The following is a 23,996-nucleotide window of genomic DNA, read 5'->3' on the forward strand; positions in this document are numbered from 1 at the left end:
CTGTGTTCTTTTGTTGACAGAGTACAGTTAAACTCAAGGTCCTGCTAACCCTAGCTTAAATATAAAATAACAGATCAAAATTACTTTTCACCAACCTATATTTAAAAATAAATGGCCTGTATATAAATCAAATACAGTTATACAGGGAATGCAAGTGCAGGAGGATCTGGAGGTATTTGTGCACTAAGTGTTGAAGGTGGTAGGATAGGTTGAGGGGGGAGAAAATGGCATCCGGGATCCTGAGCTTTTTAAATGAAAGCCTGGAGTATTATTCAACATTATAGTAAAATGGTGGTTTGGCCTCAGAATGTGTACAGTATCCGGTTCTGAACACTGCAGTTTGGGAATAACCTGAGAGCATTGGAAAGATTAATGGGCATGGTCCAGAGCTTAAGAAACTTCAGCTTCAAGGATAGAATGGCAAAGCTGGGGTTGGTCCCCTTTTTGGGAAGGAAGGTCAAGATTTGATAGAGTCTAGACACCGGGAAAAATGCTTCCATTAATGGACGAGTTGGGAACCAGAGGAGACAAGTTTAAAATATTTAGCAAAGCACCAGAGTTAATAAAAGGAATTTCTACACAGTGTGGTTAGGATCTGAAATGTGCCAAAACTGAGAAAAGGTAGCTGGAAAACTACATGGAGAGGAAATTTGCTGCAGGGAAATGGGAGAGAGGGCTAGCTGAGTTGTTCTTGCAAAGCCACAGTGGGCTAGATGGGAGACTCCCGTGCTATAATTCTGCAAGGAGAAAGCTTGCTTGGTTGGCACCCCATCTAACGCTTAACCATCACATCCTCTATCACTAATACTCCACAGTAGTATGTCCCATCTACAATATGCACTGCAACAACTCCGAATGTTTCCTTAGACAGCATTTCCAAATCCGTAACCTCTACCATTGAGAAGGACAAAGGGCAGCAGATACGTAGAACACCACCAGCTGCAAGTTCCCCTCCCACCCAGTGTCAATCTCCATTTACTATTGAGCCTCCACAAAGTCCACCTGCCTCCAGCTCCATCATGTTCTCATCTCTCTGTTCATCTGATGGTAAAGCCGTCAGTCAGGTCTTAATTACCTTAGACTTGACCGTCCCAATGTGCTGCTGGCTGGCTCCAATCTTCTACCCTTTGGAGCCTTGAGGTCATCCAAAACATCTGTTTACCGATGTCCTAATTCTGGTCAAGTCCCAGTCCTCTATCACCTTTGTGCTCGTTGATGTACGCTGTCCTGGTCGAGCAATGCCTTCCATTTCGTTCATGGTGATAACATCTCAAGTAGGGCCAGCGGTGCAAACTCTTTGGTGGCAGAGTCGGGTTTGGGTTCCCATTGGCTTCCGCATCCAGTGCAGGTACGTAGAGGTGGAGCTGAGTTTGGGCCGGTTCAGTACCTGGCTGCTTCAGTGGCATTTGCATTGGCGAGGTCCAGCAAGGACTCATAGTGGCGAGGGCGCAGTGGAGGCGAGTTGGTGCCAAAGAGTGGGCAACTTCCATTCCAGTGGCGGCATAGTAAGGGGGACTCATATTCCAGCCCCATGGCCCATGGCTGAACACTTGACCAGAAGGGACTGTAAAGTTGAATACATTTTCTTTATTTCTTCATTTTTCTGCGTTTATATTCTATGTTTTGGTTTAGTTTTGTGTTTTAAGATGGCACTGGAGCGTGATGACACTACACAACACTTTCCAATGTGATATGTAACAAAATACATGTGATAATAAATAAATTAATCAAATTTAAACATTCTGTGGCCTGTTGAGCATCTTTGATTTAATTGCTCCGCAACTGATGCCAGTATTTTCAATTACCTTTACCCCAAGCTCTGGGACACTTCCTACACCTTTGCACGTAGTTTTCTTCCTTTAAGATATTCCTTAAAACGTTCCTTTTCTTTAGGTCACCGGTCCTAATATCTGCTTAAGTGGTTTGGTGTCTGATTTTGCTTTAAAATGTTTCCAGAGTCATGGAAGTCTGTAGCACAGTAAGGGGCCCTTTGGGTCTGTGCCAGTCAAAAATAAGCCATTTTCACAATTCCATATTTCAGCATCTGTTCCATAGCCTTGTATTCCTTAGCATCACATATAAGCATCCAAAATATACTTTGGGACACTAAATTACCTTAAAAACAGTGAGTTCAGTGTTTTGGTTCCCGCAGCCACCTCATTGCCTGTAGGTTGGTGAAACAAAACATTGGGCAGAGTTCCTCACTTCATGTTGGTACAAGTTGCTGACCCGATGACACTGACCTTTGGCCTCCCACAGCTTAATGGCGTGCTGGCAGTCAAACATGCGTGTGGGAAGAAAGGACACCTTGGCAACATCTTGGAGAAAGTCCAGTGCTTGTGTGATCATATTCCCACCCCACAAAGAATCTGCTCTGATTTGATGGTGGGTGGGAGGGTTAGCTAATGAAGGTAGCTTGAGAGACCATTTGTAATGGCTTTGACTTTCTCATGTTGAATGTTTGTGCAGGTTCTGAGACACGAGGAGTTTGAAGAAGGCTGCAAAGCGAGCTGTAATGGGTGTGTAAAGCCTTTTATTGACTGTTTGTGGGTGCAAAGCTTGATGGACCGAAAGATTAGACACTTTTTCCTTGTTTTCCAATGATTTGTAAGCTTCTGATCCTGAATAGTTGCCTGAGTGAGTGCAAGATTGTGTTGGGAATACAGGGACTGTAGAGTTGAAGGTCCCTCTACAGGTAATGGGACTGCTTTAATGGGTTTACAGGGACTGTAGAGTTGAAGGTCCCTCTACAGGTAATGGGACTGCTTTAATGGGTTTGCTCACAGGGTGTGGACTGGGTTGGGGAGGCAAGAGAAAGAGAGAATTTCCCTATTTGTAATGAAATTAAGAATACTTTTTAATTATATTTTCATTTGAAATTGCGCTGTAGAACGAAAGAAAACTAAACCTATAGTTAAATGGTAACAGTGCAGAAGGAGGCCATTCAGCCCATCTTCTTGTCAACTCTCTCTATTAGAACGACGTGCCTAGTCCCTCTCCCTCCACCATGTCCCAGTGCCCTGCAACTTCGTGTTCTTCAGCTTATTTTCCAATTACTGATTGACCCTGCCAGGACTACTCTCTTAGGCAGTACATTCCAGAATCTGACTGCTCGTTGCATAGAAGTTTTCTAAGAATCATATTCCCTCTGGTTCTTTGGCAATCAACCTCAATCACCATTGTCTTGCCCTTGACCATTCCACCAAAGGGGCAGCTTCCCATTTCCATACTGCCTCGACCCCTTGTACAACTTCTCAAGGGCAACTAAAGGTGGGCAATAAATGTTGGCCCATCCAATGACATCCACAAATGACTAAAAAGAAAAACTCTGTTAACAATGTTGCCGCAATGTGAGTTTGTTCTCTAGTTGAAATGGCAATCTGCTTTTCCAGTCATCAGGAGGCTCTCACTCATGAGCGGGTAAGAAAGATGGAAAATAATTAGACTTCCCGCATCTGGAGACGGGAGGCACATGAAGCGCACATGTAGCTTGTTTTGTTTTCCAACCTGGAACATGTTGCTGGCCTGAAGCTGTAGCTTGAGGGGTATCACTGCATCAAGCGTAGCTCGCTGGAAGTCTTTCCCACTCTTATCGCCTACAGTGGTGTGTGTAGCAAAGATTTGCTAATCGACCACACAAATCCCCTTCCATGACCGTCAAGTCCTGGAGTGGGACTCAAACCTGGAGCTTCCGGTTCAGAAGCGGGGACACTACTCAATGTGCCACAGGACCATAGAGAATAATTGCCCTGGAGCAATTTGGCATCTAGCTTGGTAGAGGCACAAGAGCAAGCTCTTGACTTGGGTGAAGGCCCAAAGTAAAATAATGGAGTATACCAGGGGAAGATACAAACATATACCGTAGACAGCATGGAAACAAACCCTTTGGCCCAACTCTTCCATGCTGACCAGACATCCCAATCTAGCCTTGTTCCATTTGTCAGCATTTGGCTCATTTCTCTCTGAACCCTTCCTATTCATATACTCATCCAGATGCCTTTTAAATGTTGCAATTGTACGAGTCTCCACCACTTCCTCTGGCACCTCATTCCATACACGCACCACCCTCTGCGTGAAAAAGTTGCCCCTCAAGTCCCTTTTAAATCTTTCCCCTCTCACCTTAAACCTATGCCCTCTAGTTTTGGACCCCCCCACCCCAGGAATAAGACCTTGTCTATTTATCCAATCTGTGCCCCTCATGATTTTATAAACCTCTGTAAGGTCACCCCTCAGCCTCTGATGCTCCAGGGAAATAAAAAACCCAGCTTATTTAGCCTTTCTCTATGGCTCAAACCCTCCAACCCTGGCAACATCCTTGTAAATCTTTTCTGCACCCTTTCAAGTTTCACAACATCCTTCCTAAAGCAGGATACTGCCTTTTGTTTTATTCATTTACGGGATATGGGTGTCACTGTCCAGGTCGGCATTCATTGCCCAGAAGTTAGTTAAGAGTCAATCACATTGCTGTGGGTCTGGAGTCACATGTAGGCCAGACCAGCTAAGGATGGCAGCTTCCTTCCCTAAAGGACACTAGTGAACCCAGATGGGATTTTGCTCAAAATTGACAGTGGTAAACTTGATCAACAGTGGTCGTTAGACTTGTAAGTCCAGATTTTTACAGGATTCAATTCCACCATTTGCCACGGTGAGATTTGAACCCTGGGTCTCTGGATTAATAGTCCAGTGATAACATCACTACACCGCTACCTCCTCTAGATACTCAACATCAACCAGAAGGTTGACCCAAGAATCCAAAGGAGAGCTTTCTCTGCAGCTTAATGTTCGTTTAAACACAGGTGTCAGTGGGACCTAATGCGAGCAATTAATCAACTCCACGTTAGGAAACATCCATTCAAAGACCACATCCATTACTGGAGCAGTATAGTTGACCCTTTCACTACAGTTGCAGAGATGTGGGAGTGTTTCAGCGGTGACATCTTTCAGATGAAACATTGCACCCACAGAAACAGAGATGTGGAAATTTCCTGTGGGACTAGAGTGGAGGAAGTGTCCTGACCAAAATTTACCCTTCAGTTCATGCCAACCAAAGCAGATCATCTGAGCTTTTACCAGATTAGTGTTTGTGGGATTTTTCTGTGCACAGTTTGGCTGTTGCGTCTTCCTGCAGAACTATTATGCCAACAGCAAAAAAATAAATTGTTGATTTGGGGGGTGTTCTTGGGAGGGGGAATGTTGGCTTATCAGAAGAGAGTGAGCAGAACAGGCCTATAGTCCCCAGGGTTTCAGCAGAGTGTGAGGTGACCATGAGACACAGGAGCAGAATGGGCCATTTAGCCTATCGAGCCTGCTCCACCATTCGGTGAGATCATGACTGATCTGATAACCCTCAACTCCAGTTTCCTGTCTTCCTCGTAACCCTAGGTTTTCTTGTGATAGGTCTAAAATTCTTCAGGTACTTGACAGGATAGTTTTGAGAAGATCTGAACCCTCTGGCTGGGGAGTCTGGAACACTGGGTCACAGTCTTAGAATAAGGAATTTAGAGCTGTGATTTCATCAGTCATTAGGCTGTGCACCCTTGGGAACTGGAATGAAATGCACGCCAGCTGATTACATACAAAACAGACAAAGCCAGCTCGTTTTTTGGTATTGCTAAACAAAAGACAAGATATTAGGCTGGTGCAGGAGGGTAGAGTTGAAGCGGATGATAAACCATGATGATACTGAATGGCAGAGCAGTTGCAAGAGACTAAATGAGCTTCTCCCGCTCTTATTTCTTTGGTGAAGTGTAACACAAGTTTTGTTTTCTGCTGAATGCTTTCTAAATTGTATTGCAGCCCTTATGATAACAAGTGGAGTAAAACCATGGTGGGGTATGGCCCTGAGGACACCCACTTTGTGTCAGAATTGACTTATAATTATGGAATAGGTGACTATCGCTTGGGGAATGACTTCGTGGTAAGTGCTTTTCTTTCGTGTAACTTTTTACATTTCTTCGTCTGCTTCGGGGAGTAAGTATTTGCTGGGTGAGGGTATCGGAAGATGTGCAACAGTGGGCATAAGGAGTTGGAATAAAGAGAAAGTATAGTTTAGTACAGTGAAGTATGCTCTTAGAAGGGGCTGAATTCCTGTTCGTGTTCATAATCTGAAGGACGCAAAAGTTTTAAAAATCTAATTTGCAGCATATTGACCATGTTAACTTCTTATTCAACTCCCACCTACCCCCCCCCCCCCACCACTCCCGTGACTACAGGGGCTTACTATTCAGTCGAGTGAGGCAGTCAGTAATGCCAAGAAGCAGGGGTGGGCGATGACTGAAGATAAGGACGGGGTGTTTGTAACTGAGGACCCAGGAGGTTACAAGTTCTTTTTGGTGAATAAGGAGCGGCCAAAGACAGGTGCGTGGACTGGTTTTACGTCTCCCTCGAACTGCCCTTCCACACCCAATTCGCCAAATTGATTGTACGTGATGTGAAATGAATAATTTCTGATTTTTTTTTTTTGAAAGAAAAAGTTTAAGAGCCCTCCTGATCAATTTGACCAAAGCAAAATCAAAAAGCAGTCCACCAAACAGGCCAGCAGAAGCCTGGCTCGTTTAACCCTTTCAACCTTAACGCGCTTGGTAACCAGACCCATATTTCCAGGAAACCATGTGTTGTATGGCTCTGACTGTTGCCTGTCCCCTGGATGCCAGCTGTGTGCAGGAACGATACCTTCAGTGTTTCTCCAAACCCGTGTCACCCACACAGTCTCTCAGGCGCTCACTTCTCCTCTTTTGGAAGGAGAAGCGTTAGATTGTACATGGCTTTGGACTTGCCAGCGGAGAACAGAAAGTGCTGGAGAAACTCGGCAGGTCTGGCAGCATCCGTGGAGAGAGGAAACAGAGTTAACATTTGGGCCCAGTGAACCCTTATCAGAACAGTTCTGACTGAAGGTCTCTGGACTCGAAATGTTAACTGTGCTTTCTCTGTCCACAGGTGCTGTCGGACCTATGGAGTTTTTCCAGCAGCTTCTGTTTATGTTTCAGATTTCCAGGGTCCACAGTTCTTTGTTTTTCTGTGATTGGCTGGATGCGGCGTTTTCCTTTTTGTTTTTACGCTCAAGCGACCCTGATGCCTCTTTACTGTCTCAGATCCTGTGCAGAAGGTAACCTTGGCAGTATCAGACCTCCAGCGTTCAATTAACTTCTGGTCCAATTTGCTTGGGATGAAGGTTTACACAAAGGACGACGCCAAGAGGCAAGCCTTACTGGGATATGCGGATGACCAGGTGAGCACCTTGCGTGACAGTGTGGCGATTCTGCCAGCGCATTCAACTCAACAGATCAGGAGCAGGCCACATTGAGCTGATTGGTTACGAACCTACACCTCTGCAATGTACGGCATGGTTAAACGCAGGCAAACGGGACTAATTTAGTTTGAGAAAGCTGATGGGCGCAGGCCAGTTGGACTGAAGGGTCTGTTTCCTTGCTGTATGACTCTATTAGATCCCCTTCTTGGAATTGGTCGTCAACATTGAAATATTGATTCGCCAGTTGTCACCTGCCACGAAGCCTATATGTGAAATGTTATTGGTGGATTTGGTCTGTCTTCCTAATTCTACACTGCACATTGTCCATGTGCCGGCTTGGATTTCTTACAGATGCTCTAGTTTCCTCCCACAGTCCAAAGATGTGGAGGTTAGGTGGATTGGCCATGGAGAGTGCAGGGGTCTGGGTCTGGGTGGGATGCTCTTCAGAGGGTTGGTGTAGATTCGATGGGCTGAATGGCTTCTATATGTACTGTAGGGATTCTGTGATTCTTCGAAGAGGAGAACTGTGTGTTTAGCATGATCAGCTCCGACTCTGTAACTGTAGCTTTGTTTGCGGGGGTTCTACATTTCCTGTTCGGTCAGGGAACGGAAAAGACTAAATGATCCTTGCTCCTCTCGTTTGGTTTCAAATCTGTTCTTCCGTTTCAAAACATGGAGTGGTCAGGGTAACAGAAAAGACAACATCTTGTTCACAGCTTAGGTTTCTATGGATTCCTGAACCTTGGCTTTTGACCCCACCCCCTCACAGAGAAAGGTGAGCTGGAGCAGTTAAAATCTTCAAAATACACTTCCTGACTTGAACCCGCTGCCGTCCCAGGCATTTTGCATTTTGCCTACTCCAGCATCAGGCTATTTTCTTGGTTCACTCCAAAAGGTGCGTGTACACGTGCACGTGTCTGCATGTACACCCATTTGTGAGGAAGGGGATTTGTGTGTGTGTGTATACATGGCTATTTGTGTGTGTGTGTGTGTGTGTGTGTGTGTGTGTGTGTGTGTGGGACCTAATGTACATATCCTGAAATCACAGCACTTCACTGTAACATACACCCATTTGTGAGGAAGGGGATTTGTGTATGTGTGTTTACATGGCTATTTGTGTGTGTGTGCATGTGTGTGTGCATGTGGGACCTAATGTACATATCCTGAAATCACAGCACCTCACTGTAACAGTGGTGGGGTCGGACAGGGTGAACTGTGCGCTTGGCCTCCCCTTGACTGTAAATCCAGCTGGCTGTCAGGTTTCAGTAAAGAGGGGGTTGATACAGAGTGTGCCACCTGAACCCCAGCTCTCCAAATCCCCTTCCCCACCCACCCAGCGCCCACCAGAGCCCGTTCAGTCCCTCTGGTAATATCAAGGGCAGCAGTGCAACATACACCCATTTGGACTGAATGATGTTGCTTCCCTGGCATATTTGCCGAGGTTGCCCATGATTTGTATTCATTTAGTGCCTGTAACATCAACAACCCATGCCAGGGTGCTTCACAGGAATGTTTTCAAACAGAATGTGACACCCAGTTGCATTGAGAGATATTAGATCAGGCAGCCAAGCACTTGCTCAAAAGAAGTAGGTTTTTTTTTACTTACATTCAAGTTCTCCGGTCAGGTTGTTGACATGGTACTGTCTGTCTGTTTCCCGTCTTGTTCCGATTTTGCAGTGCAAGCTGGAGCTGCAGGATATCGGCAGCCCTGTGGATCATGGCTCTGCCTACGGAAGAATTGCTTTCTCTTGCCCAAGAGAGCAGGTAAGATGGGGGAGCGGCTGACACAAAAGTGTCTGCTGCAATTCCAACATCCTGAAAGGGGCGGGAGCCGTCTCGATGGAACTGAACCTCCTTTTTAAAAAGCTGGGAAGGGGGAGGAGTAGCGTCGCAAGACAAACAGAGGTGAACCAAAAAGAATCTGTGCTGTTTTAGTCTTGTTCCCTCCTCCCCCCCGCAGCAAAGGATTGCTTGAAAAGGTTGGGATTGTCCACCTTGTAGTGGGAGACTCGGCTGAGGTACACACGATTAAGACGGACTTAGATTGGGTAGAGAGGGAAAGCCTGTTCCCATTCGCTGATGGTACAAGGACAGCATGAAACACTGACTTAAAATCTTGGGTAAAAGACGCAGGGAGAGCGTGAGGAAGAACCTCTGTTTGTGCAGCAAGTAATAAATGAGCTGGAACACCCGGCCCATGAGGATGGTGGAATCGGGGACGATTTAATGATTTTGAAAGGAAATCAGATGAGTGAAGTAAGCTTGCAGGCTTTACGAGATAAAAGTGGAAGAATGGGACTGACTGGATTGCTTTGTGGATAGCCAACATTGACTTGATAGGTCATTTTGCCTCCTCCTGTTGCATGACTGTTTAATGATGGGGTGATTTATATCGATGTGGCTGAATGGCCTCCTCTTGTTCTAGAGTGTAGCTGGGCGAATACAAATGAAATTAAAATAAACGATTAAATCCACCTGGGTGTACACTGGATATGAGTGTGACCCAATAGGCCTTGACGCAAATTGCTGAAAGACCACAGGAAGTTCTCCACTCCAGACCACCCCCCCCCACCTCCCAATGTTTACTCCCATCAGTCAGTACAGCGCAGATAACCTGGGAACAACACAGGTCAGGGGGCATCGGGGCAATGGCTGGGAGTCCAGCTTTGGTGGAGATGGTGTCTCTGTCAGAACATCCAGATTTGTCCATGGACAGACAGAGAAGACCCAGAATAGTCGCTGTCATTGCCTGTCCAAGCAACTGGCAACAATTTAAACTTTTATTTTCCTTTTGCATGCATTCACATTCTGTATGTAACGGTCTGGGTCTAAACAAAAATTGCTCAATCTTTGTTTAAATTAAGTTGCCCGCTATTGAGTCCCAAATGAAGAAGGAAAATCAGAAAATCCTGACTCCGTTGGTGAGCTTGGACACTCCGGGAAAAGCAACAGTCGAGGTTGTGATCCTGGCAGATCCGGTGAGTGGCGCCTGACGGTTTCTAGTGCCCTGGGTAGGGCGGTGGATTGCCATGTGACTGGGGTAATCACTGGCACCCAGCAAATGTCCAAAGCGATTCTGGAAGGTAACCTGCTCATCAATTCCCTCCACTGACTTATACTGAAGCAATGCATCATCTCTGTACCCTGCCAGGTTTCTATCTGGCAATGTCCCTGTTAAAGGCATTGTAACATTTTTCTATATTTACAAGGGAGAGATGGTGGCATTATGTTAATGCCACCGGACTAGTAGTCACTAATCAATGGGCTGAAGGGCCTGTTCTGCACTGTGTGGTTTACTAGTAAGGACATGAGTTCGAATCCCATTGTGGTAGTTGGTGGAATTTAGACTCATTTCAGAACAATCATTAGTCTTAGTAATGGTGACGATGAAATACCATTAATTCTTGCAAACAAAACTCCTTCTGGTTCACTGTTGCCTTTCAGAAAAGGAATTATATTTTTTCCCTGGCATATTTGCCCTGATTGCCAAAGTTATCTGCAACTTGTAACACCTTTAACTCCAAGAAATATCCCAGAGGAACATTCACAAATAGAATGTGACACCAAGCCACATTAGGAGATATTGAAATAAAAACAAAATTTTGCTGGAAATCTGAAACAAACACAGAGATTGCGAGAGAAACTCGGCAGATCTGGCAGCATCTGTGGAGAGAGAAACAATTCATGTTTCGAATCCAGTATGATTGGTTCTAAGGGCAGCATGGTGGCTCAGTGGTTAGCACTGCTGCCTCACAGCCCCAGGGACCCAGGTTCGATTCCACCATCAGGTGACTGTCTGTGTGGAGTTTGCACATTCTCCCTGTGTCTGCGTGGGTTTCCTCCGGGTGCTCCGGTTTCCTCCCACAGTCCAAAAGATGTGCAGGCTAGGCGGTTTGGCCATGCTAAATTACCCGTAGTCTTCAGGGATGTGGAGCTTAGGTAGGTTATACGGGGATGGGTCAGTGTGGACTTGTTGGGCCGAAGGGCCTGTTTCCACACTGTAGGGGTTCTATGATTCTTGTCTCCACTGATGCTGCCAGACCTGCTGAATTTCTCCAGCATTCTGCATTTGTTTCAGATTTCCATTTGTTTTATTTTAACATCCAGCACTTTCAGTTTTTATTCCTGCCGCCCTTTACCTGGTTTGATCGGGCCTGTGACTCCAGCCTTTTGGAAATAGCCAGCAAAGCACTCGGTTAAAGGGGCATTCAAGGTCAGGCAGCGAATGCTGGCGTTGCCCACGTCCTGTGAAATAATTAGTTTTTAAAAAAAAAAAAAAAACTCTCTGCTTTACAGCCAATGAACTAATTTTGACGAGTAGCCACGGTTCCGATGTAGAGAATGCAGCAACCAATCTCTGCACAGCAAGCTCTTAAAAACAGCAATGTGATAATGCATCCGATAATCCATATCCCAGGAAAGATAATGACCACGTTAAAGATGGTACAGATGCAATTTGTAGTCGAAGTGAGGTGCCGGAAGAGAGACGCTCTGGGGGTGCTTGTGCAGGGATCTTTGAAAGTGATGGGACTGATTAACAAAGGGTTAATAAACGTATGGGATTTTTAAAAATAAACACGTGGAATACACAAACCACAAAGGGGGAGGGCACACCTGATATATAACTCCAGTTTATCCCCAGCTGGAAGCTGTCCTTCATTCCGGGCAGCACAATTTGGGAGTGCCAGGAGAGTGTGAGGACTTCGGGTGACGTGGATAGAGAGGGAGAGCTAGCTTTGTTTTCCCCTTCGAACAGAGTTGGCTGAGAAGAGATTGGATAGAGGTTCTTAAAGTCATGAAATGTTTTGATAGAGAAAATAAGAAGGAAGCGTTTCCAATGGCTGACTGAACAGGTTTAAAATAATTAACAAAAGAATCAGAGACAATGTGTAAACAAGCTTTTTACACATGGAGTAGTTATGATTTAAGACTGGGATAAACAGATTTTTAATCAGTTAGGGAATTGAGGCTTAAGGGGAAAAGGAAGCAAAGTGGAGTTGAGGGTTATCAGATCAGCCGTGATCTAGACTCTCCAGCTAGGGATTTAGATCTTCTCGAAGCCATCCTGTCAAGTGCCTGAAGAATTTCGACCTTTCACAAGAAAATCTGGGGTTATGGGAAAAGGCAGCAAAGTTGAGTTGAGGGTTATCGGATTTGCCGTGAGCTTGCTGAAATGGCCTTCTGCTCCCACGTCTTATAGTCTGATGATTTTGTATACATAACCTGGTGGTTACAGGCTCAATGGTTATCTTCAAAAGGGGAATCTGGTAAATTGACAGGATAAGGGGAAAGAGTCAGGTTGTGGAACTAACCGGATGGCTGTCGAAAGAGCTGGCACAGACTTGATGGGTCAAATGGCCACATTGAACTCAATGCAATAATATCCACAAAGAGGTAGTTAAAAGTTCTGCCTTCTGGATTGTTCCAAACGTCAGTCAGGCTGAGCAGGATAGCTGCAGAGTGTGTGATCAGAATCGAGGGAAGGGACGGAGATGTGCTGTCTGTTCAGACAGCACATGACGGAACTTCAGAGTGGACCGAGTGGAGACAGCGGGACATTTACAAGATTTATTTCATCAACTTAACTGTTTTCTTGATGAATATGTATCTGGTGGTTGTGCTGTGCCTGAAATAATAGGCTTTTGATTTGTTTCTAAAACTTCTCAGTCATCGCACATTCATAACATTCTCGTCTTGTCTCTGGACCTGAATGGGGTGGATTCAGTAGCCTGTGTAATGGATTGGACGTGGCAGTGCAGCACGGAGGAAGGGGTTATCTCTCCTCTTGTTTGGGTACATGGCTTCGAAGGGCTGGGGAGATCTCCCATTGCCCAGAGTCAGATCATTTGGTCATTTCGCCTCCTTGCTGTATGTGGGAGCTTGCTTTGCCTAAATGACCTGTCCTTCTATTTCCCGCATTGCCACAGTGACCACATTTCAATAACACTACATTGGCTGAAAAGTGTAACAACATCAGTAATAGAAGCAGGAGTAGACCATTCGGCCCTTCAAGCCTGCTCCATCGTCCAATATGATCGTGACTGCTCTTTGGCTTCAACTGCACTTTCCTGCCTGTTCCCCATATCCCTCGGTTCCTTGAGAGACCAAAGACCTGACCATCCCAGCCTTCTGCGATGGAGACTCCCAAACCTTCTAGATTAGAGAGAATTCAGAAGATTCACAGCCTTTCCAATGGGCCAAGTTCTCCTCCCCTCAGTCTTAAATGATCATCCCCTTATCCTGTGGCATTGCCCCTCTGGGGAGGGCACAACTCTGGGATAGGGGGTGGTGATGAATATTTCCCATTGTTGCCCATGTCAATATCTTTCAGAAATGAGTGAATGGACTCCATTTACTTAAGTCTGTCATCTGAAGACAACTCTGTCATTCCAATCGTAACTATTCTGCCTCCAATGACGTGATACAAGACCAGTTCTGGGTGTGAAAGGCCTAATATAAGTTTTCCATCATTCATGGGATGAACCCTCTCTCCTACTGTCAAGCCGATTTTGTATCCAATTGACCCAATCTCTCCTGTGAGGTCTAACTTTACTGATCAGTCTACCATGCTAAAGTCCATATAGCCAACATCTACTGCTCTAGCTTCATCAATCTTTTTGGTGACATCCTCAGAAAACTCATTTAAGTTTGTGAGACACAATTTCCCACGCACAAAGCAATGCTTACTATCCCTAATCAGTCCTTGCCTTTCCAAATGCATGTAAATCCTATCCCTCAGAATTCCCGCCAACAACTTACCACCACTGATGTCAGACTCACCAGTCTGTAGTTCCCAAGCGTCTCCTTACAGCCTTTCTTAAATAAAGGCACAACATTAGCCACCCTCCAGTCTTCCGACACCTCACGTGTAGCTGCAGATAATAGAAATATCTTGGCTAGTGGCTAACAATGGGTAGTGTGTAATAGCAAACTGTGTGATAACATGGCCTGTGTGCGGGTTGGGGTAAGGACATGGGAGAGCTCAAGCCCTAAAGTTGCATTTGTATAGCTCCTTTTGTGATCACAGGTGGGTTATCAGACAGAAAGGTGCCCAGGCCCTGCCCTACCATGACGACGAACTTTGCCCCCCTTTCCCTCCAGTGCCGTTTTGTTAACGAGCCCTCCTGACCGGGAGTGAGCTGGACTTCGTATTAGCCGATGGTCAGGGATGACTGGGGTTATACGCAGATTCTGAAGTCTCTGACCTCTGCTTTGAACCATCAGGATGGCCATGAAATTTGTTTTGTGGGTGAGGAGGCTTTCCGTGACCTTTCCAAAATGGATCCCGCTGGCAACAAGCTACTGGAGAATGTGAGTACACAAAGTTCTAACCTTTGCTGTCTAGACTGCAGCGTTAAGCTATGTGGACACACGGAGCCTCACTGAGAACTGTGCTCCCGTTTCTTCCCCATCTCCCACCTCCCGCCCCCCCACCAACCCAACCCCACTCACGTTTTGTTACAGCAGAGTAAAATCATTGAATCATGCAAACCAGAGAAAGGCCAATCAGCCCCTCAGTCCTAACACTGATCTTCGAAAGAGCTTTTAAGCTACTCCACCACCTTTCTGTCTCACTGTAGCTGTGCAAAATGTTTTTGTTTTCATTTGAACATAATGAATTTGGGCAGGGGTAGCCCACTTACATTATCATAACAAAAGAGAAGTAAGGCACAGGAACGGGCCCTTCGGCCCTCCGAGTCTGTGCCAATCATCATGCCCTGACTAAACTAAAAAACAAACCTTCTGCCCTTATTCAGTCCGTATTCCTCTATTCCCTCCCTATTCACGTAACCATTTAAATGTCGCCAACGTGCCTGCTTCCACCACCTCCTCTGGCAGTACATTCCAGGCTCCTGCCACTCTCTGCGTGAAAAACTTTCCTTGCACATCTCCCTTAAACTTTCCCCCTCTCACCTTGAACCTGTGCCCCCTTGTAATTGAAACTTCAAATCTTGGGGGAAAAAGCCTCTGACTATCCATCCTATTTATGTCTGTCTCTCATAACTTTGTAGACCTTTATTAGGTCTCCTCTCAGCCGCCATCTTTCCAGTGATAACAATCCTAGTCTTTTTACCCTTTCCTCAGAGCCAATTCGCTGGGGACCAGGCAATATCCTGGTGAACCTTCTCTGCATTCTCTCCAAAGCTTCCACATCTTTCTGGTAATGTGGTGACCAAAACTGCACACAATACTCCAAATGCGGCCTAACGAGGGTTTTATATTGCTGCAACATGTTTTGCTAACTCTTGTACTTCATGCCCCGGGCAATGAAGGCAAGCATGCCGTATGCCTTCTTAATCACCTTGGCCACGTGTGTTGCCACTCCTAGGGAACTGTGGACCTGCACACCCAGAAAATGTACGTTAATGCTCCTAAGGGTTCTGCCATTTACAGTATGATTCACACCTAGATTTGATCCTTCAAAACGCATCACCTCGCATTTTTCTGGGTTTAACTCCATCTGCCATTTCTGTGTCCTAGTCGCCAATCTATCAATACATTGTTGTATCCTTTCACAACCATGCTGCCTGTTGCTAACTAGTTCCATTTTCTTCTAAATGTGCATATGTCCTGTCCGCCAGTATCTTCTCCAAGAGCTTCCCCACCACAGATGTCAGGCTCACCGGCCTATAATTTCCTGGATTATCCCTGCTACCTTTGTTAAATAAGGGAATAGCATTGGCTAATCTCCAGTCTTCTGGAACCTTGCCTGTGGTCTTCTAGCAAAGTCTGGCAAGGAAGCCTAAGACAGAATGGAGCAAGTAATGGTCATAAATTAATTAAGGGATACTTGGGCTATCAGTTGACTGGGTGTGAATGTGGGGAGCAATAACTGATGATATTGGAGGTTACGGTGTGTCAACTCAGAGTCATACATCTTGAAAACAGACCCTTTGGTCCAACTTGTCTATGCTGACCAGTTTTCCCAAACTAAGCTAGTCCCTTTTGCCTGGGTTTGGCCCATATCCCTCTAAACCTTTCCTATTCATGTACCTGTCCAAATGTCTCTTAAATGTTGTAATTGTACCTGCATCTACCACTTCCTCTGGCAACTAGTTTCACATATGCACCACCCTCTGTGTGGAACAAGTTGCTCCTCAGGGTCTCCTTTAAATCTTTCCCCTCTCGCCCTAAACCTATGCCCTCTAGTTTTGAACTTCCCTACCCTAGGGAAAAGACCTTTGCTATTCACTTTATCTATGCCTCGCATGATTTTTATAAACCTCTATAAGGTCAGCCCTCCACCTCCTACAGTCTGATGAAAAGGTCCCACCCTATCCAGCCTCTCGTTAGAACTCAAACCCTCCAGGCTCAGCAAGATTCAGATAAAAGTATATGACTGGAATTTTAAGGAAAATTACTGGAGAAACTCAGCAGGTCAGGCAGAATCTGTGGAGAGAGAAACAGTTAACATTTTGAGGAGTGTATGGCTTTTCAGACCTGAAAGGGGCTGGTGGTTTTTATGCTGTTGATAGAAGGGGAGGAGGAGCAAGTGAAACAGATTGAGGGGGTGCTTGGAGCATAAAACACAGTGAGGGCTAATGGCAGTAAGGGAGTGATAGAGATGTAAAACAGGTGTCAATGTATGATTGAAAAGGAGAAAATGGGTTGTCTCTGCTGTCAGCAAAGTCAGCAAGATATGGGGAGAAGGTGGATGTAAGAAAAATGGAATTACAGAGGGTCATACTCTGAAGTTGTGGAACTTGATATTGAGTCCTAGGAGGCCGTAAAGTGCCTAAGTGAGCAATGAGGTTTTGTTCCTCAAGTTTATGTTGAACTTCATTGGAACGCTGTCACAGGACCAGGAGGGAAATATTAGCATGGGAGCAAGGTGTTTTATTGAAATCAGAAGCAATTGGAAGACCAGCATAAAAGTACACCATTTTCCAGCCCTTTGCAACTTTGAAGAAGTCATGTCGGACTTGACATTTCCTTTCAACTCTGTTTCTTGAATTCTAGTCCTGATGACTGCAGGACAAAAAGCTTAGAGTTTGTGTCCAACAATGTTTTAAGTTCTGTAGTACCAAGACAGACCAGAACTGGACACAGTTTTCCAGATATGATCTCCCCAGTGCCCTGTATCACTGAAACATAATCTCACCACTTAAAAATAAAATACTCCAAAGTGGAAGCAGGCCAATCGGCCCATTGAGTTCATACTGACCCTCCAAAGAGCATCCCGCCCAGACCCCTACCCTATTACCCCACATTTCGTATGGTTAACCCACCTAGCCTGCACATCCCTAGACAGTATGGGCAATTTCCGATGGCCAATCCACCCTAACCTGCACATCTTTGAACTGTGGGAGGAAACCGGAGCACCCGGAGGAATCTCACGCAGATATGGGGAGAATGTGCAAATTCCACACAGCCAGTCGTCCGAGGGTGGAATCGAACCCGGGTCCCTGGTGCTGCGAGGCAGCAGGGCTAACCACGGAACTGTTGTGCCACTGTCGAACGAAGAAGCGAGTAATGATTTAAAGATAAATAGTCAGTGAGAAGTGGGGAGAAAGAGGGGAAGGTGAGTCATGAGCTTTCTGAAGGTGATTGTTTTGCTGTTGATGTTGGTCAGTGACCCAGCTGGAGGGGTTTAATATGGGAGGAAAGACACAACCCGAGGCTGTGCCATCAATGCAGGGGCAAAGGAAAGACAACAGAACCAAAGGGGTTGAAGAGGTTGAGAAGACATGCAAACTGGAGGTAATTGCAGAGCTGGTATGCATTCAGGATGAAAAATTTGATTATAGAAGTGGATTGGCCATGCTAAATTGCCCATAGCATCCAGGGATGTGCAGGCTAGGTGGATTAGCCATGGAAAATGCAGGGTAATAAGGTAGGGGTCTGGATCTGGGTGGGAGACAGTAAGGACTGTAGATGCCAGAAGCTAGAGTCAATACGTGTGGAGCTGGAAAAGCACAGCAGGTCAGACAGCATCCAAAAAGCAGCAAAGTCAATGTTTCAGGCTGAAACCCTTTGTCAGGACTCAGTCTGCACAGGATGGTTTTCGGAGGGTCAGTATGAACTCAATGGGCCAATTAGCCTGCTTCCACACTGTAGGATTCTATGATTCTCTGATACATCTTGGTGTTTTGTATTTTTGAGGTTATGATGTGATACAAAGCACTGGGGAGATCATATCAGGAATACTGTGTCCAGTTCTGGTCTGTCTTGGTACTACAGATTTGATAAAGCCATTAAATACAGTCCGTGAGGGATGTTTGATCTTGAATTAGCATTGGGAAAGATGTGCGGAAAAGGAACAGTGCACTTCCTGAAGTGTTGTGGGAAATATTAGACCAATGTATATCTCTCTGTTCTACATTATGATTTTTAACTCCAAAATGGGAAATGTCATTGTTTTACAGGCCCCAGTGTGTTGCACCATTGGGAACCATTGTGACCGGTGTCTGTTACTGTGTGACGTTTGCTTTTGGATAGGGTCAGTGAAGGGCTGATGATTGACAGCCATGGGTTGTATTATTCAAGCCCTCAATTATTCACGTACTTTACCCATAAGACATAGGAGCAGAAATTAGGCCATTCGGCCCATCGGGTCTGCTCCGCCATTCAATCATGGCTGATAAGTTCCTCAACCCCATTCTCCCGCTTTCTCCCCGTGATCCTTGATCCCCTTGATAATCAAGAACCTATCTATCTCAGTCTTAAACGTACTCAATGACCTGGCCTCCACAGCCTTCTGTGGCAGTGAATTCTATAGATTCACCACTCTCTGGCTGAAGAAGTTTCTCCTTATCTCTGATCTAAAAGGTCTTCCCTTTACTCTAAGGCTGTGCTCTTGGATCCTAGACTCTCCTACCAATGGAAACATCTTCCCAACATCCATTTTGTCCAGGCCATTCAGTATTCTGAAAATTTCAATTAGATCCCCTCTCGTCCTCAAACATTCCTCAAATGTTAAGCTTTCCATTCCTGGGACCGTTCTCGTGAACCTCCTCTGATCCCGCTCCAGGGCCAGTACATCCTTCCTGAGATATGTGGTCCAAAACTGCACACAATACTCTAAATGTGGCCTGACCAAAGCCTTATAAAGCCTCAGTAGTACATCCCTGCTTTTATATTGAAGTCCTCTCAAAATAAATGCCAACATTGCGTTTACCTTCCTGACTACTGACTCAACCTTCAAGTTTACCTTGAGAGAATCCTGGACTAGAATTCCCAAGTCTCTTTGCACTTCAGACTTCAGAATTTTCTCCCCATTTAGAAAATAGTCCATGCTTTTATTCTTCTTACCAAAGTGCATGACCTCGCACTTCCCCACATTGTACTCCATCTGCCACTTCTTTGCCGACTCTCCTAACTGGTCCAAATCCTTCTGCAGCCTCCCCTCCTCCTCAATACTACCTGTCCCTCCACCTATCTTTGTATTGTCTGCAAACTTAGCCAGAATATCCACAGTTCCTTCATTGAGATCATTAATGTACAAAGTGAAAAGTTGTGGCCCTAGCACTGATCCTTGCAGAACACCACTTGTCACCGGCTGCCATCCTGAGAAAGACCCCTTTATCCCCACTCTCTGTTTTCTGCCAGACAGCCAATCTTCTATCCATGCTAGCACCTTGCCTCTAACACCATGGGCCCTTATCTTGCTCAGCAGCCTCCTGTGTGGCACCTTATCAAAGGCCTCCTTGAAGTCCAGGTAGATAACATCCATTGGCTCTCCTTGGTCTACTCTGCTCAGTACTTCCTCAAAGAATTCTAACAGATTTGTCAGGTGTGAACCACCGCCCCCCCCCCCCGCCCCTTGATGAAACCATGCTGACTTTGCCCTATTTTACTATACACTTCCAAATATTCAGAAATCTCCTCCTTACAATGGACTCCAAAATCTTACCCACGACCGAGGTTAGGCTAATCGGCCTGTAATTTTCTATATTTTGCCTTACTCCCTTTTTAAACAGGGGTGTTGCGTTAGCAATTTTCCAGTCCTCTGGAACCCTCCCTGACTCTAGTGATTCCTGAAAGATCACCACTAACACTTCCACTATCTATTCAGCTATCTCCTTTAGAACTCTGGGGCGTAGTCCATCTGGTCCAAGTGATTTATCCACCTTCAGGCCAATCAGTTTTACTACCACCTTTTCCTCGGTGATGGCCACCATACTCAGCTCTGCCCCCTGACTCTCTCGAATTTTTGGGATATTACTCGTGTCTTCCACTCTGAAGACTGACGCGAAGTAATTATTCAATTCCTCAGCCATTTCCTTGTTCCCCACTACTATCTCTCCACCGTCATTTTCCAGTGGTCCAATGTCCTCTTTTGCCCTTTATATGCCTAAAGAAACTCTTACAGTCTTCATTTATATTACTGTCGACCCCATTAAGGTTTTAACCAACCATTAAGCAGCTGAACCCATGTTGGCTGTTGGCGTGAGAGTTATTGATGGAAACTGGGACGTGATCCCAGCTCTCTTCTCCCTGGAGCTGTTTGGAAGTGAGTCAATGAGGTGGGAATCTCAGAGGTAATTAAAACCAGTAACCAAAGGACCTGGTGCCTCCAGTTAAGTTGCGAGAATGTGTAACCTTTAACCGTGTTTGTCAGCCTTGATAAATGGGTGAGAATCAGAACTGACTAAAACCTAGTATTAATACTCTAGTATTGCATGCAGTTGTGGTCTCCCTACCTCAGGAAGGATTTACCTCCCTTAGAAGGAGTGCAATGAAGGTTCACTAGGCTGATACCAGGGATGGCAGGGCTGTCCTAAAGGAGAGATTTTTTTAGGATCCCTACTGTATGGAAACAGGCCCTTTGTCCAACAAGTCCACACCAACCCTTGGAGCATCCCGCGCAGACCCCTCCCCCTCCAACTCCAACTCCAACCCACACACCCCTGAACACTACGAGCGATTTAACATGGCCATTCCACCTAACCTGCAGTCTTTGGACTGTGGGAGGAAACCAGAGCACCCGGAGGAAACCCACGCAGACACAAGGAGAATGTGCAAACTCCACACAGTCGCCCGAGGCTGGAATCAAACTCGGGTCCCTGATGCCGTGAGGCTGCAGTGCTAACCACTAAGCCACTGGGCCGGTATTCACTAAAGTTTAGAAGGTTTAGAGGGGATCTGATTGAAATGTATAAAATTCTAACTGGGCTGGACAGACTTTATGCAGGGAGGATGCTTCCCCTGGATGGGGAGTCTAGAGCCAGGGGTCACAATCACAGGACACAGGATAAACCACTGAGGCCTGAGATGAGGATACATTTCTTCACTCGGGTTCATGAACGTGTGGAAGTCTCTGTCACGGAAGGCTGTGGAGCCCCAAGTCACTGAATATATTCCACAAAGAAATTCTTCTTTTTAGATATTAAAGGCAATAAGGGGTAAGGGAGAAGGTGGGGAAAATGGCATTGCTGTACGGGATTGGGCATAATCATAGTGAATGGTGGAACAGACTCAAAGGGCTGAATGGTCTACTCCTGTTCCTATTTTTAAAAATGTAATTCTGGTTTCAAGTTTAACAGGAGGTAACATTACGAGCCATTGCAAAATCCATGTTGGGGCATCAGTGTTCCTGTGTCTTTCCATGTTGGTCCCTCTCCTCTACCAAGTGAATTAGAAAAATAGGAAAGCATCTTTTATTTTTCTTCATGGGATGTGGGCGTCACTGGTGGTAAACTCAGCATCATTGCCCATCCCTAATTTACCTTGAGCTAGGCAGCCTGCTTGGCCATGTCTGAGGGCAGTTGAGAGTTGACCACAGTGGGTCTGGAGTCACATATAGGCCAGACAGGGTTCAGGATGGAAGATTTCTTTCCCTAAATGTCATCCGTGAAGCAGATGGGTTTGATGACAATCATTGATAGTTTCACTGTCGATGTCAAATCAGGCCAGCTTTGTTTCCATGCTCTTTAAAAATGAATTAATTGTATTGTGCCTTGAGTACAGGACATTGGTTAGGCCACTTTCAGAATACTGCGTTCAGTTCTGGTCTCCCTGTTATGGGAAAGCTGTTGTTAAACTTCAAAGGGTTCGGAAAAAATATTCAAGCATGTTGCTGGGGTGGAGGGTTTGAGCCATCGGGAGACACTGAATAGGCTGGGGCTATTTTCCTTGGAGCGTCAGAGGCTGAGGGGTGACCTTATAGGAGTTTATAAAATCATGAGGGGCATGGATAGGGTGAATAGCCAAGGTCTGTTCCCCGGAGTGGGGTAGTCCATAACTAGAGGGCATAGGTTTAAGGTGAGAGGGGAAAGGTATAGAAGGGACCTAAGGGGTAACTTTTTCCACGCAGAGGGTAGTACGTGTATGGAATGAGTGATATTACCATTCTGGCATCGTCTCCCCAAGTTGATGTCTAATCCCTTAATGGTCCATTTTCTGAGTTGGGTGGGAGGAATAAGCGTGCTTTTCTTTCCCAACAGTCTATAGCAGAAGACAAAAGCGATGAATGGTTTGCAAAACACCGCAGACCGAAGCCATCTGCGTAACCTGGGCAGGGACTGCTCAAGCACGCCCCCTTGCTGTGACTGACTGGTGGTGGAAGGTTTTGGGTCCTCCTTTTAGTCCCACAGAGAGAAGCAGAGGAACAACAGTCACAAAAGGCTTCCATCACCGAGTATGTTCTCTGAAGCAAATCACCTGTCTTGCATTCCTGCTTTCAAGTACAGTGAACAAAAATAGTTTCAAAAGTTATCTCCAAAATAAAGTCTCAAGTTGGATAATACCGTTTCCATGGTTGATTTCCTCGATGCTGCTCTGGCTTCCCCACCCTCATCTTAAAAAAAAAAAAGACAGGCCACTCAAATGGCCAAATAGTTACTGTCAGGTTAGGCCAAAGGCTCCACTTCAGTGATGTTAGGTGCTTGTCCATTGTGACTAGTTTGGAAATGGGTGCTCCATATTGCACTGAGAGGATGGGGTGCTCTCCTGATGTCCCTTAGCTGTAACACCATAATTCTTAGGAGCAGTGTAGACCATTCAGCCCATCAAGACTACACTAACATTCAAAGAGATCATGGGCTAATCTAATTATCCTCCACTTCACTCCCTTTTCTCCATTAGCCTTGCTTCCTTTACTAATTAAAAATCTGTCTGTCTGAGCCTCAAATATACATAATGACCCAGTCTCTGTGGTAAAGAATTCCATTGATTCACTACCCTCTGAGAGAAGAAATGCTTCCTCATCTCTGTCCTAATTGGGTGACCACTGCCATTGCGATTATGTTTGTAGACTCTCCCAAAAGGGGTAACAGCCTCTAGTGTCTCCCTACTAAACCTCCTTAGAATTGTATATGTCTCAGGTTCTTCTAAAATCCAGTGCACTCAAGCCAAACCTACTCAGCCTGTCCTCGTAAGAAATCTGCCCTCCTACCCCATACCTGAGATGAGTTTTATCTGGTTTTGTCACCCAGAGCTTTCTCCCGTGACTGGGCACAATCTTACATTCTCAGGCTTCTGCTCCCTAATTTTTAAGCACCAGTTTTAAATTGGTGACCAAGTCGCTTCAAAAAATACGTCGTGCAAAAAGTTGGGGGGGGCGGGGTTCCCTTGTGGTGAATTGTGGCAGTGTTTTTTCATCCAGAACATCCAGGTTCAAGTCCCACATGCCACAGAGATGTGTTATAACATGGCTGAGCAAGTTGGTTTAGGTTTTAAAATTTCTTTTTGTCCTGCATTTGATTTGATGTGGTTGGGATCGAACTTTTTGAAGAGAGACTATTACGTACTTTGAGACGATCATGGCTTTGGGTTGTTAGGATTGATTTGGAGCTATCGGGTTCAC

At 45.6% G+C, this 23,996-nt stretch overlaps 1 protein-coding gene across 2 annotated transcripts in view; it reads left to right on the forward strand.

The window, feature by feature from the left end:
- Window positions 1-22,935, forward strand: part of glod4 (glyoxalase domain containing 4) — a 28,687-nt gene extending 5,752 nt beyond the window's left edge. Inside the window, exons 2-9 of one of the 2 annotated variants that reach the window (XM_048612476.1) lie at window positions 2,470-2,519; window positions 5,797-5,917; window positions 6,213-6,357; window positions 7,092-7,228; window positions 8,927-9,013; window positions 10,114-10,227; window positions 14,474-14,560; window positions 22,636-22,935. In XM_048612476.1, coding sequence (XP_048468433.1) covers window positions 2,470-2,519; window positions 5,797-5,917; window positions 6,213-6,357; window positions 7,092-7,228; window positions 8,927-9,013; window positions 10,114-10,227; window positions 14,474-14,560; window positions 22,636-22,701 — 807 coding nt within the window. In that variant the 3' untranslated portion in view covers window positions 22,702-22,935. The remainder of the gene's footprint in view (window positions 1-2,469; window positions 2,520-5,796; window positions 5,918-6,212; window positions 6,358-7,091; window positions 7,229-8,926; window positions 9,014-10,113; window positions 10,228-14,473; window positions 14,561-22,635) is intronic. The other variant, XM_048612477.1, reaches the window with a different exon arrangement.
- The last annotated feature ends 1,061 nt before the right edge of the window (window positions 22,936-23,996 follow it).

Source organism: Rhincodon typus, chromosome 26, assembly GCF_021869965.1.
Source record: "Rhincodon typus isolate 14 chromosome 26, sRhiTyp1.1, whole genome shotgun sequence".
Lineage (NCBI taxonomy): Eukaryota > Metazoa > Chordata > Chondrichthyes > Orectolobiformes > Rhincodontidae > Rhincodon > Rhincodon typus.